General features: G+C 45.4%; 1 protein-coding gene across 4 annotated transcripts in view; it reads right to left on the minus strand.

Moving 5' to 3' along the window:
- CNTRL (centriolin) overlaps positions 1 to 13,897 on the minus strand; it is a 50,419-nt gene that overhangs the window by 3,352 nt on the left and 33,170 nt on the right. For all 4 annotated transcript variants that reach the window (XM_058159067.1, XM_058159065.1, XM_058159066.1 and 1 more), the window contains 12 exons: positions 12,809 to 12,949; positions 11,872 to 11,998; positions 11,144 to 11,308; positions 9,818 to 9,977; positions 9,082 to 9,197; positions 7,917 to 8,134; positions 7,091 to 7,248; positions 6,821 to 6,894; positions 5,115 to 5,303; positions 3,180 to 3,405; positions 1,371 to 1,576; positions 676 to 816 (listed from right to left, as the gene is read on the minus strand). In XM_058159067.1, coding sequence (XP_058015050.1) covers positions 676 to 816; positions 1,371 to 1,576; positions 3,180 to 3,405; positions 5,115 to 5,303; positions 6,821 to 6,894; positions 7,091 to 7,248; positions 7,917 to 8,134; positions 9,082 to 9,197; positions 9,818 to 9,977; positions 11,144 to 11,308; positions 11,872 to 11,998; positions 12,809 to 12,949 — 1,921 coding nt within the window. The remainder of the gene's footprint in view (positions 1 to 675; positions 817 to 1,370; positions 1,577 to 3,179; positions 3,406 to 5,114; positions 5,304 to 6,820; positions 6,895 to 7,090; positions 7,249 to 7,916; positions 8,135 to 9,081; positions 9,198 to 9,817; positions 9,978 to 11,143; positions 11,309 to 11,871; positions 11,999 to 12,808; positions 12,950 to 13,897) is intronic.

Here is a 13,897-nt window from a genome sequence, read left to right on the forward strand (position 1 = left end):
TCGGAGCATAAGACGCACCCAGATTTTCACCCTCTTCTTTGGGGGGAAAAGGTGCATCTTATACTCCGAAAAATGTGGTAATCCTCGATGTACGACCACAACTGAGCCCTAAACGTCTGTTGCTAAGTGAGGCTTATTGTTAAAAGTGAGTTTTGGCCCCTTTTATGACCTTTCTTCCCACCGCTGTTAGGGGAATCACCACAGTTGTTAAATAAATTGGCCTTCCCCATGGACTTTGCTTGCCAGGAGGTCACAAAAGGGGATCCCTACGCTGCCTCTGCCATAAATATGAGTCGGTTGCCAAGCGTCTGAATTTTGATCGCGTGGCCCTGGGGATGGCTGCAACGGTTGTTAAGTTTGAAAAATGATCGCGTTACTTCTTTCAGTCCCGTTGCAACTTCGAACGGTCGCTAAATGAACTGTGGTAAGAACTGAGGTCTACCTGTATTAATTTATACCTGGGCAGGAGAATCCCCAGAGCTCCGACAGCCTCTTTCTTCTGCTTTATTCAAAGATCTCAGAGCTTGTGCGTATGATACACTTGGGAGCAGTTAACTTTGTACATGAATTCTAGATTGTGGGAAGAAGTTTATTCTCCTGGCCAGCAGGCCAAGAGGGGGACAGTTATCTTTTCTGGGAAACAGGGAGGCTATTTTGGAGGCTCCAGAGGGTTACCTGTGATTTGAGTTGTGCGTGCTCCTCTTGGATCCGGCCAAGGTCCCGCATCAGCCGCTTGGCTCGCTCGTGATTCTCTCGGGCCACTTGTTCCAACGAGGTTATTTCTCGTTGCAAGCTGTAGTTTTCTTGCTTCTGCTCCTAAAATTTATAACAGCGGGTTGGAGAAGGGTATGCTTTGTTTTTGTTTTTCGTCTGCTTTGGAATTAACAAATACATTCCATGGAGGGATGAGGAAAATGCTCCATTAAGATCTTTAACGATGACAAGTCACGGGAGTTCACCCCGTTACGTGGCACTAGGGATTCGAACCGCTGAACTGCAGACCTATCCACCGACGAGCTCAGCGTCTTAGCCCCTGAGCCACCGCGTCCCTTTTCTATAACAATAAGCCTGTCTAATTTACAAAAACAGAATCGAACTTTCATTCCCACCCCCACTCCCCATCTCATTGCAAACACAAATTCCGGAAGCAATTTCGAACGAGAGACAAAATTAAATATACACCTCTTATTTGGATAAAAGAAGTCACTTCCAAGCATTCAGAGAGTTTGGTAGAACTGGGGGCCAAGCCAGTTGCTCCTCGTGTTCGAGAAACCCTCTCAAATTTCTTGCCATGTCCCCTCTCTTCCACAACCCCCACCCCCCAAAAGTGGAAAAGAAGCAAATGGAGGTTGGTGAAGACAGTTACGTACTTGAAGGGCCCTTTCAAGCTGCTCCTTTTGAGCCTTGATCGTTTCCTTCAAGGTTGCAATTTGCTTCTCTGCTCTTACGTGGTCTGCTTGCAGCCGGTCCTGGAGCAGCCTCTCCTCGGCTCTGGAAAGGCCGAGTTCTCTCTGCAGGGATGAAACCTCGCCCACCTTTTCTTGAAGCTTCTGTTCTTTTTCAGAGAGCTGATGCCCTGGAATCAGAAAAGTCTTGGTCTTGGTTACCCTGCCAACATTACCAAGAGCCTCCGTCTGCTCCTTGTTAGTCAACAGGAGTGCTGATTTACCACCAGCCCAGGGGTGAAATGCTACCGGTTCGCTCCAGTTCAGGCGAACCGGTAGTAAAAAAAATGCTTTAAAAAAGTAAAAAGAAAAAGTTTTGACGATCGCAGATATGCTGCGCGATCGTCGGAACCTTTTTTTTTTTTTACTTTTTAAAGCATTTTTTTCACTACCGGTTTGGGCAAACAGGTAGTAAAAAATGCTTTTAAAAGTTTTTTAAAATAAGTTGACCACACCCACCCAGTCACATGACCCACCAAGCCACCAACGCCCACCAAGCCACGCCCACAGAACCGGTAGGAAAATTTTTTTTGCATTTCACCACTGCATCAGCCTATCAGGTATTTAAGAGCCGAGGGCACGGCGTCACAAGTAAAAAACAATTAACAACTTCATAGCCAGTCATCCGCACCCTAATTAAACAAATAAAAGCTACACACAAACCAGCAACCATGAAAATACAATGTGTAGAAGAACCCAATGAACATATTCTGGGAGGGAGAAGTTTCAGTACGAGCCCAAAAGCTTGGAAGAATAAACCTTTGAGTCTCGGTGATCGATTCAGATTGGATCCTGCGAAATTCATGATATCTAATGCTAGTCTCTTTGCAGACAGCTCAGAGTATTTAACAAGAAGCTACAAAGGGAATGTTTTTTAGTGGATAAAACTCCCAATTAAACTGTAAACAACTAGTTGCCCAGTGAGTTTGGGGTTTGAATTTTGCTCTCCCCTCATCTTTAGCTGCAATACAGTAGTGGCCAAAATTGTGGAAACCTTTTGGGAAAAGTGTATTTTCTAAAACTAGCTAATAACACCACCTTTTTGGGGGGATTAGTACCATAAAATTATATATCACTGGAAAGATAATTTAATCAAGAATGTAATGCAATAACTTTTATGAAGGGTTTGCTATTAGAATAGCAGTTATGGTATAAAGAAGAAAAGTGAAACACGTAGACAAAATGAGATATACAAAAATGATCACCCTAGAAAAAACGAGATCTTCAAAAATTATCCCCATGTCAGTGAATACTTAGTTGGGTAACCTTTAGCATGAATTACGGCCTTACATCTTTTCTTTTATGTACACCGAGAGCATATGCACCAAGACGAATTCCTTGTGTGTCCAATCACACTTGGCCAATAAAAAATTTCTATTCTATTCTATTCTATTCTATTCTACAACGTCTTCCCATGGAGTGAACCAAGTCTTTGAGTTTTGCAGCTGTTCTAATGAGAAACCAAGATTGAATGATGGCTTCTATTAACTGGGTTTTGTTGCTGGGTCACTTCTGACTAACAAGGGCTATTCCCAGGCCATTCCAGCAGTGGAATAGGATTATCTTGAAACTCCCCCTCCCCCAAAAAAGTGGTGTTATTAGCCATCAAACCTCAAAAATACACTTTCCCCAAACAATTTTGGCCACTGCTGTACCATGCTGATTTCCTTTCTCCATGGAAACGCATTTCTCATGAAAACACATCCACGTTTCCCGGTTTCCAATGCAACTCACAGGCTTTGCGGAGTTTCCCTTCAAGAGCTGAAACGTGGGATTCTCCCTTCTGCAGCTTCCGGATCCGTTCTTCCATCTCTTGGACCTTGGCTACGGCTTGTGTCAGCTGGCCCTGCTGCTCTTCCAGTTCTTGCTCCAGCCGCTGCTTCTGATGCTTCAGTTTGCCCGCGTACTCGGTCAGCTTTTTTTCTTCGTGCTGGACCTCTTCTCTGAGCTGTTGAAGGACCTAGAGATGAAAGCCACCAAGTAAGAGTTAAGCTAGCTTGGGGTAAGAGGTGATGTTGTGCCTCGTCCTCCTCAGCCGGGGCCCTCCCATCTCCTCCTGGGCCTGTTATCAGACTCGGAGTCTGATAATGAAGATGAACGGCCTGTCATGCCTCCAGCCCCCAGCCCCATGCCTGGAGAGGATGTCAGGAGCGAACAGATAAGCCCAAGACAGCTCACTCATACAGTTTGTGTTCCTTCCACGCAGCCATCAGAGCAGGAAGTCAGCCAAGTGGTGCAATTACCCGGACCTGCTCCCTCTGACCCCTCCCTTTCCCAGATGCCTCTCCCTTTCCCAGATGCCAACAGTAGAGACAGCTGAAGAGAATTCAAAGTGGGAGGATCCTCGCTTCCGGAGATCTGAGAGGTGACGCCAGCAGAAGGAAGGGAGGGGCAGGCCTGGATAAATGCTGAGTCATGGAGCCACACCCCACAGCCTATATAAAGGACCTGCTTTTGGCATTCCAACCTTGAGTCAAGCAAAGTCTCATCTAGTTTGCTGAAGTCACAACTTGGACTCCTGCCTGCCCTGAGAAACCTGGAAGGAATTTGGCAAAGCTGCAGAGGCTTCGTTGCCACGCTTGATACGGACTTCCTAGACCCGGTCGTCGGAGGGGGAGTGGGACACGACAGGTGAGTGGTCTGGTTTCTTGCCTGGTCTGAAGTCTCCCCCTGCTCCAATGTATTTTGCATAACAGGAATCCTAATTTTTTTTTTTTAAATCTGACCTGTTTTCTTTTAAAATATTTCTCTTTAATTCTTTAGGTCGGTGATGGCGAACCTTTTCGGCACCAAGTGCCAAAACTGGAACGTGCATGCACGTGTAAATGCCAGAGTGCCGGAAACTTGAAGTCCAGCTGGCCGGTCTTTGGGTTTCCGGCACATACCAACTGGTCTTTGCACGCACTGGAGCACTGGAAACCTGAAGGCCAGCTGGCCGGTGCACGCATGTCTGTTTTTGGCCATTTGGGGCTGTTTTCAGACCATTTTGGGCCTGGTTTTTTTTTGGGCTGAAAATGGCCCCAAAAATGGCCTGAAAATGGCCCAGAAAAAGACCCAAACCCTGCCTGTTTTTTGGCTGTTTTTGCCCATTTTGGGGCCGTTTTCCGGCGCCGCTGAAGACCAGCTGGCGACGACACACGTGGGCCCCACAGAGGGGTCTGCATGCCATAGGTTCACCATCAAGGCTTTAGGTCTAGTTTGGTCTAATAGTGAAGGCACCAGGCTAGAAAGCAGGAAACCCTGAGTTCAAGTCTTGATTTAGTAGTCATGAAAGCCAGCTGGGTGACTTTGGAGCAGTCCCCCCCCCGCCTCTCTCTCTCTCAGCCCAACCCACCTCACAGAGTTGTTGTTGTGGGGAAAATAGGGTTAAGGAAGGTGCGTGGAGTATGTTTTCTGCCTCGAGTTATTTGTAAAATAATAAAAGGCGGAGTACGGATTAAATAAATAATAAGCAAACTCCTGTAAACGCTAAACAACTGGGCTCAGAGACTAGCCTCCGTTTGTACATAGAGGCTACTGAATCACTGATCCTGAGATCCAGTATGGCTTCTCCTACCTTCTGAATCAACTTTTCCATTCCCCCCCCACCCCACTTGATCATTTTCAAAAGGAAGAATTCAGCCAGCGGATCAGTCAAACACAAAATGGGGAAAAAAAAGATGAACGTACCTTCTCTTGTTTGGCCTGTTTCAGCTCCTGTTCCTCAAGCTCCTTGTGGAGTTGGTGTAGCCGGTTTTCCTTTTCCCTTCGGGCTTCTTGGGCCTCCTTGCACTTCCTGGAAGATTCGTGGAGGGTGTCTTTGAGGACCTTCTGTTCTCGGAGCAGATCCTCCTTTTCCTTTGCGGCCTCTTTCACGTCCTGCCGTTCCAGAGCAAATAGAATAGAATAGAATTCTTTATTGGCCAAGTGTGATTGGACCACACAAGGAATTTGTCTTTGGTCCATCCGCTCTCAGTGTACATAAAAGAAAAGATACGTTCATCAAGAATCATAAGGTACAACACTTAATGATAGTCATAGGGTACAAATAAGCAATCAGGAAACAATATCAATATAAATGGTAAGAATACAAGCAGCAAAGTTACAGTCATACATGGAAGGAGATGGGTGATGTTGGGAACGATGAGAAGATTAATAGTAGTGCAGATTTAGTAAATAGTTTGACGGTGTTGAGGGAATTATTTGTTTAACAGAGTGATGGCGTTTGGGAAAAAACTGTTCTTGTGTCCAGTTGTTCTGGTGTGCAGTGCTCTATAGCGTCATTTTGAGGGTAGGAGTTGAAACAATTTATGTCCAGGATGTGAGGGGTCTGTAGATATTTTCACAGCCCTCTTTTTGACTCGTGCAGTAGACAGGTCCTCCATGGAAGGCAGGTTGGTAGCAGTTGTTTTTTCTGCAGTTCTAATGATCCTCTGAAGTCTCTGTCTGTCTTGTTGGGTTGTAGAACCAAACCAGACAGTTATAGAGGTGCGGATGACAGATTTAATAATATAGGAACCGTTGCAAGAGAAAGATTTAAGATGCTTGTTAACTGCTGCAGATCAACCTCTTTGGTGGGGATATCTCAGGAACCTACTAAGTAGACCGTTGCTACAGATAAATCTGGATGCAGCTCACAGGAGAAAAATTGCAAATAGACTTCGCCCTTTTTAATGTCCTGTAGAAAATCACACCTTATTGTAGCAGGTTGCAGTCTGATTTTGGCTGAGGTATATCGTTGCCCCGACTTTGCATCCTTGGAAGTGTGGGGGGGAACATGTGGCTCTTGGCTGCAGTACCTTTCCCCATCCTTAACACGGAACAGTAAATCTGTTCTGCCCTCCTCTGCCTCCGTCCGAATGATGGCTTAATTAGCTGGCACTATCAGCTCTGGCGGCAAAAGAGCCAGCGTCTGCCAAGACCCCTCGTTATCTTCCATGATGCTGGTGAGTCACAAACTTCAGCTCTAGTCAATCAATGGATTTGCCTGTTACAAAGAGGCACACCAGCTCTCGCTGCCTTTTATATCCTGTGGGGTGTGGCTCCATGACTCAGCACTTGCTAGGCCTGCCCCACCCCTGCTTCTGTTGTTCCCTCCTCTCCTGCCTACGAAACCTAGGGTCCAGCCAGGCCTGATTGCCATCAGCCGGGTCTGGAGGCGTGGCCTGGCGGGGGGAAAGAGTCAAGAGAAGGAGGCCCCGTTATCTCCTCCACCTGGCCTGCCTCTGGCTCCTGGAGCTGAGCCAGGGAAGCCAGTGCTCCCGAGGTAAGTCCTGACAGCCCTTCCCCCTCACTTTCCAAGTCACTTTCTGGCAGCAGGCTCGGCTCCGAGTCACTTTCTGGCAGCAGGGCTGGCTCGGAGGGCGCAGACACAACAAAATCTAACCGAAACTCACCTGCTCCAACAGCTGAAGGTAATGCCTGGAATTGTTCAGTTCCGTCTTCAACACCTCCAATTCCTCCTTTTTTCCTAAAGGGGAAAATAATTACAATATTTTGAGGAAAAGATCAAGAAAGCACCAAGAGAAACAGAAAGGCGCGCGGGAGGTGATTGGATTAAAAAGATCGCAATCTTGACGGAGTTTTATCCTGCAAAAAGACACTCATCTATATGGAAATAATAAAGATGATTAAAAAAAAAAGAGATTTGGGAAAGTTTCCCGTACCATGCAAATGCTTCTGTAGCTCAGCGACGTCCTTGTTCAGAACTATTTTCTGGTTGTGAAGCTGATCGATTTCAAGCTGCAGTTTTTGGAAATCCAAAACGGATTTTTCCTTGCTGGCGAGAATAGTTTTATTGTTATCTTCCGTAGAGGCTAAGGTTCTGCCAAAAGAAAAAGCCACACATTCATGTCACAGATGTCTATGGAGACTCTCAACATCCATGCTTGTCCCGAAGGTGCTTTTTCAAAAGGCAACGGGATTTTTGTTTTTTCTTTGAAGACGTTTCGCTTCTCGTCCAAGAAGCTTCTTCAACTCTGAAGAAGAACTTCTTGGGACGAGAAGCGAAACGTCTTCAAGGAAAAAACACGAAGTCCAGTTGCCTTTTCTGAAGCTCTTTTTGGGGGCTTTTTTTCTGAAGCTCTGTTTGGGGGCTTCTTTTCTGAAGCTCTGTTTGGGAGCCTCTTTTCTGAAGCTCTATTGGGGGCTTTTTTTCTGAAGCTCTGTTTGGGAGCCTCATTTCTGAAGCTCTATTTGGGGGCTGCTTTTCTAGAGCTCTATTTGGGGTCTTTTTTTCTGAAGCTCCGTTTGGGGGTTTCATTTCTGATGCTTTTTTCAGTCTCTGAAACTGAAGAAGCTGGGCAGGGCTACATTCGGAGTATAAGCCAGATCCAGATTTTCACCTCACCCTCTTTTTTGCGGGAAAAAGGTACGTCTTATACTCCGAAAAATACGGTAAGTACGTTCCTATAAAACAACCTCTTTTGGGATTTTGTATTTGCTAAGGTCAGCCATTTAAGAAAACGCCCCTTTCCCAATCGCCGTCTTCACCTTTTGCTTTGGGTGAATTTCTCCTCTAGGCTTTCGCAGCTGGCTTCCAGCTGTCGCTTCTCATCGCTCAGAGCCTTGACGTGGTTTTGCAGAAGGTGGAGCTGAGAAGTCAGCCGCTCGGCTTCCTGCTGAGCCTCCTGGAGAAGCTGCCTCTGGTGCTCGACCTCCCCTCGCTGGCGTTGGGATGCTTGCTGGAGATTCTCCAGTTCCAGCTTCTCCTGGGGTTTTAAAAAAAAATCTGCATAAAGACAGCTGCCCCAAAATTTAACTCCCCCATCACTGCACCTTCGTTAAGAGTGATACGGTGTGCCTAGAGGTGGAGCGCTCGCTTCACAATCAGGAGGCTGTTAGTTCGAACCTGGGTAGAGGCAGATATTTCTCTCTCGGGGCACAATGAGAATATATCTGCTGAACAAAACTTCGTATTGGTGACAGGAAAGGCATCCGGCCAGTAAACACTCTGCTAGCTCTGTTCAGTTACTCAAACTCCACCCTGTGCAAGGGATTATGGGGTCGTTAAAAGATGATGATGATGTTCACTGCACCCTCATTGCTGCATAATAGGGCAGCAAGGATAAAATAATAATAATAATTAATAATAATAATAAGGTACTTGGTTGATACCTAGGACGTTGGCAGCAACCCGTTTCAACCATTAGCACCAATCAATGGTATTTGTGATGCCTTTTTGAATGTTAAGTTGACTGAGTTTCATGTTTAATGAATAAAGTAAATAATAATAATAATAATAGTTGTTGTTCTTATTATTATTTACTTCATTTGTATGCTTGCCCATTCCCACGATCCTGAGTAACTAAAAATCAAAATCATAAGATAATAAACACCTCACCCAAATATAAACAAACATTATAAACTGGGAAACACAAAGTCATGCGTCGGTGCTCTCCTTAGAAATGTGTTCACTTGCAGACATTTCATTACCCAGCAAGGTAACACCATCAGCGCTACTGCAAGTGTGGGGATCGATCCCTGTTTATATACCGTAGCTTGCCCTGCCTGTATTAGCGGAGGTGCGACTTTCTCTTTATTTAGAAAAAGTGAGATTCATCAATGTATCTGCAAGAAGCTCAAGGCAGGGACTCCTAAGCTGAACCTTAACTAGTGTGTTTAGTTAGTAACTAAAAGAAAAGTGTGTTTCTTTTACCTCTAGAAGCAACCTTTCAATTTTTTCCAACTCGTTCGTCTTTTGGTTATGCTGAAACTTCAGGTTTTCGACCTCCTCTTTTCCCAGATGTGCCGTTTCCAGCATGTGCTTTAGTTCTAATGAAGGGCAGATGAGGGCATTCATGTAAATATTGGCAGGTATATAGAAAGCTACTGTTGTGCCTCGCCCACCCCTCTCTCCGCAGCTGGGCCCCTCTCATCTCCTGTTATCTCAGCCAGAGACTGATAGTGCAGACAAAGGGCCTGGCATGCCTCCAGCCCCCAGTCCTGGCACCATGCCCGGACAAACTTGAGCAAATAAACCTCCCCCCCCCCACAGCATGTGAGTATGATGAGCATGAAGCCAGTCACGAGCTAGAATTGCCGGCAGCTGGAGGGTGGACAGATCCATGCTTCCGGAGAATGGAGAGGCGACGTCAGCAAAAGGAAGGGAGGGACAGGCCTGGATAAGTGCTGAGTCATGGAGCCACACCCCATGGCCTATATAAAGGATCTGCTTTCTGGCATTCTTTGAGTCAGGCAAAGTCTAATTTGGATTGCTGAAGTCACACCTTGGATTCCTGCCTGCCCTGAGAACTCTGACAGGACTTTGGCAAAGCTGCAGAGGCTTCGTGGCCATGCTTGATACAGACTTTCCAGACCCGGCCGTCAGAGGAGGAGTGGGACACAACAGTTACAGGGTTTTGGGGTTTGTTTGTTTGTTTTTTGAGCCAAACCTGTCTTATGCTTCTTTATCAGCCCCAGGATATCCTGTAGCTTGGTTTCTTCTTTTCGGATATTCTGCATTACGAGAGAAAGCTGAGATCTTTTCTCGCTTAGCTGGGCATTGAGTTCTCCCTTCTGAACACTCAGGTCTTCTAGAAAAGCTTTCATTTCCTAGGAAAAGGATGAAGAAAGAATTGAAGGGTTTGTTGCAAAATGTGCAAGCAAGCAGCTCCATTGTTTTCAAAGTGCTTTTTTTAAAAAAAGCAACTGGACTGTTTTTTTTTTTTTTGAGGAAGAAGTAGTTTCACATCTCATCCAAGAAGCTTCATCAGTTGTGACAACTGATAAAGATTCTTGGATGAGAAGCAAAAGATCTTCTTCTTCCTTCTCAAAAAACCCTAACCCTATTTTTTTTTGTAAAGACAACTACGGTTGGATGAAAGAAAACTTTAACACATTAATAAAACTAAGATCATAACATCCGGTCCTCTCAATTTCTGGCAAATAGATGAGGAAGAAATGGAGGTAGTAACAGATTTTATTTTCCTGGGCTCCAAAATCAAAGACGCTTACTCCTGGGGAGGAAAGCCATGGCAAATCTAGACAGCGTACTAATAAGCAGAGACATCACCCTGCCAACAAAAGTGCGTATAGACAAGGCTCTGGTTTTCCCAGTTGCAATGGATGGCTGTGAAAGTTGGACCATAAGAAAGGCTGAGCGCCAAAGAATTGAGGCCTTTGAACTCTGGTGCTGGAGAAGACTCCTGCGAGTCCCTTGGACTGTAAGGCGATCCAATCAGTCAGTCCTAGAGGAGATCAACCCTGACTGCTCTTTAGAAGGCCAGATCCTGAAGAGGAAACTTAGATACTTTGGCCACCTAATGAGAAGGAAGGACTCTCTGGAGAAGAGCCTCATGCTGGGAATGATGGACGGCAAAAGAAGAAGGCAGAGAACTAAGTGGCTGGATGGAGTCACTGAAGCAGTCGGCGTGAGCTTAAATGGACTCCAGGGGATGGTAGAGGACAGGAAGGACTGGAGGAATGTTGTCCATGGGGTCGAGGTGGGTTGGACACGATGATTGAGAATCTCCATAGAGAAGCAGCTCCATTCAGATTTAGTCCTTGCTCCAGGGCAACAAGCACACCTGACGGTATCTTTGCTTCCTGAATGAGGAACGCTGAATTAAAACAATTCTCAAAACGGGAGCGGATTAAAACAACAAAATCGTCCGAATGACAAAACCCGACGGAGACTTTCCGAACAAAACTTTTCAGCAATTGAAAAAAGCACGGCTCAAAAAAAAAAAAAGCTGTAATGCGACTGGAAATAAAAACACCTTTATTAGTTGCCGTTTTTCAGTTATCTCTGCCTCTCCGTTCCCGAGAGCTTCTGCAAAGTTGGCATTTTTCTCAGCAATGCTGTCTTGGAGGAGATGTAGCTCATTCCTTTTTTGGTCGAGTAATCTGTCCACCAGGTGTAACTCTTGTTGCTGAACGGCGGTCTGCCAAAACAAGAAATCATTCAGTTGTAGAAACAAGGTAGGTAAAATGAGGACCCAGATTGTTGGGGGCAATAAGTTGACTTTGTATATAATATACAAATGGATGAAGACTATTGCTTGACATAGTGTAAGCCGCCCTGAGTCTTCGGAGAAGGGTGGGATATAAATGCAAAATAATAATAATAATAAAATCTTTCTATTTATCAGACTTCATGGCAATCCAAGCTCTGTCCTTATTTTTTTTTTTTTTATCTGCCCTGGGTGGCAAGATGGTTAAACACTTTCAGTGGGTGCACAGGAGCGCCCTTGTTAATTCGTGACTTTCCAAAACTTAACCAGCTCATTGGCTGAGCTGCTGGCCAGATAGCGGTAAGACTGCGTGGCTCTTTGTAAATTTAAATACTAGGAATAGTTACACTAATATCTTGTGGATAATAAACTCCTCTGGTCATTAAGCCAGCCTTTTCCAGTCCCAACATCGTTTTCTATATGGCGGCATCCAACTGTTAGCTCAGTGCATTCCCATCTCTGAAAAATGTGGATCGGGATCGGGATCCACCCACCTGATCTTTTAATCTCTCTAGATCGTGCTTTTTGCTCAGGAGGATGTTCTCTGCTTCTTTCAGGATGTGGAGGTGGTGGTCTTCATTGCCTTCTGCCACGTGGATATCTGTTTGCAGCTTCTGAAGGCTGGAAAAGAATGGAATTGGGATGTAGCGTATTTTTCGGTACTATAAGACGCACTGGAGTATAAGACGCACCAAGATTTTGAAGAGGTAAACAAGAAAAAAAAAGTGTTTGCCCTCCCTGGCCCCCAGGAGCACTCTGCAGGCCTCCCAAACCCTCTGTGCGTCCCGTTTTTGTGAAAAACGGGGCCTGCAGAGTACTCCTGGGGGCTGGGGAGAGCAAAAATGCCATTTGTGTGAAAAGGGGCCCATTTTCACAAAAAATGGGCCCGTTTTTGCTCTCCCAAACCCCCCATGTGTTGCGTTTTTGCCCTCCCCAGCCCCCAGGAGCACTCTATAGGCCTCCCAAATCTCTGCAGGCCCCGTTTTTGTGAAAAACGGGTCTGTTTTTGGTGAAAACAGGACCCGCGGGGCGGGATTTCGGGAGGCCAAAATTGCACGTATTTGGTGTACGAGACGCACCAACATTTCCACCTTCATTTAGTGAGGGAGAGGGGGAAGTGCGTCTTATACTCCGAAAAGTACGGTATTTATTTTGGGGGAAGAAAGGTATATTTTGGAGGAAGAAAGGTATATCCAGCGGCCCTTCGGTGAAACAAGCCCAGCATATTTGCCAAAATGGTTCAAGCTCAAATTGGCTGTCAACCTTCTCCCAAAAGGTACAATATTATAGGTGCCCGTGATGTCTTAAAAGGAATTTTTAGAGAAAGACACATTGGAGATTATGGAGAAAAGTAAAAAAAAGAGAAAGAAGATGAACACCATCTACCCAGGAGGTTTGATGTCCATCAGATGTGCCAGTCTAAAAAAATACCTTTCGGTCAATATTTCTATCTTCTGGCTCAAGACTTGAAATTCAGAATCTTTTGCTGATACGATTTGGTTGATTTCTTTCAGAATTCCTTCTTGTTCCATCTTGTGCTGTTCCAAATCCTGGGCGTTTGCTTGAAGTAACCTGAAAGGAAACCATCAAAAATCTCTTGATTGCTCGCCTGTGAAAATTGGTTCTTTTGGGGGTTTTATTTTTTTTAATTCATGAGCTAAACTTAAATGTCCAATAGGCAAACTCTACGATCCATGAAATACATTAAAGGTAAAGGTTCCCCTCGCACATACGTGCTAGTCGTTCCCGATTCTAGGGGGCGGTGCTCATCTCCGTTTCAAAGCCGAAGAGCCAGCGCTGTCCAAAGACGTCTCCGTGGTCATGTGGCCGGCATGACTCAATACCAAAGGCGCATGGAACACTGTTACCTTCTCACCAAAGGTGGTCCCTATTTCTCCACTTGCATTTTTTACATGCTTTCAAACTGCTAGGTTGGCAGAAGCTGGGACAATTAACAGGAGCTCATCCCATTACGCGGCACTAGGGATTCGAACTGCTGAACTGCCGACCATTCGATCGACAAGCTCAGCGTCTCAGCTGCTGAGCCACCGCATCCCTATGAAACACATACATGCAACCAAATAATTTTTCAGCTTTTATCTCTTTCTTTTCCTGAGTGGACCTTAGGAAGTGGGTTTGAGCCCATCTTTTTATTCTCCTTTCCGTATTTTAATCCTTCTTTGCACTTCTGCCGAGAAAGCATCGGTAACCCAGGGGATTTCACATTCTGCTTGAGGGCATGAGCAATCTTGTTTTGGATTTTGGACGATCCGTGTTCGGAAACCCGAATTTGCTGTTTGGTTTAAGGGATGCTGTTCTCCCGATTTCGAGAGGCTCACGGAGAGGTTTATAATAAAACGGCTAAATGGGTGCTGAAGTCAGGAGTATACTTAAATAATAATGAAAGTTGAGTAAATACGGAGAAGGGCAGCCGATGATTAAAGCCATTAAATCGATTGCAGGTTAAGAAAGCTGGGAGTGCATATACAAGCTGCCTGACATACCAATTCTGCTCCCAGA

Source organism: Ahaetulla prasina, chromosome 16 (assembly GCF_028640845.1).
Source record: "Ahaetulla prasina isolate Xishuangbanna chromosome 16, ASM2864084v1, whole genome shotgun sequence".
NCBI lineage: Eukaryota > Metazoa > Chordata > Lepidosauria > Squamata > Colubridae > Ahaetulla > Ahaetulla prasina.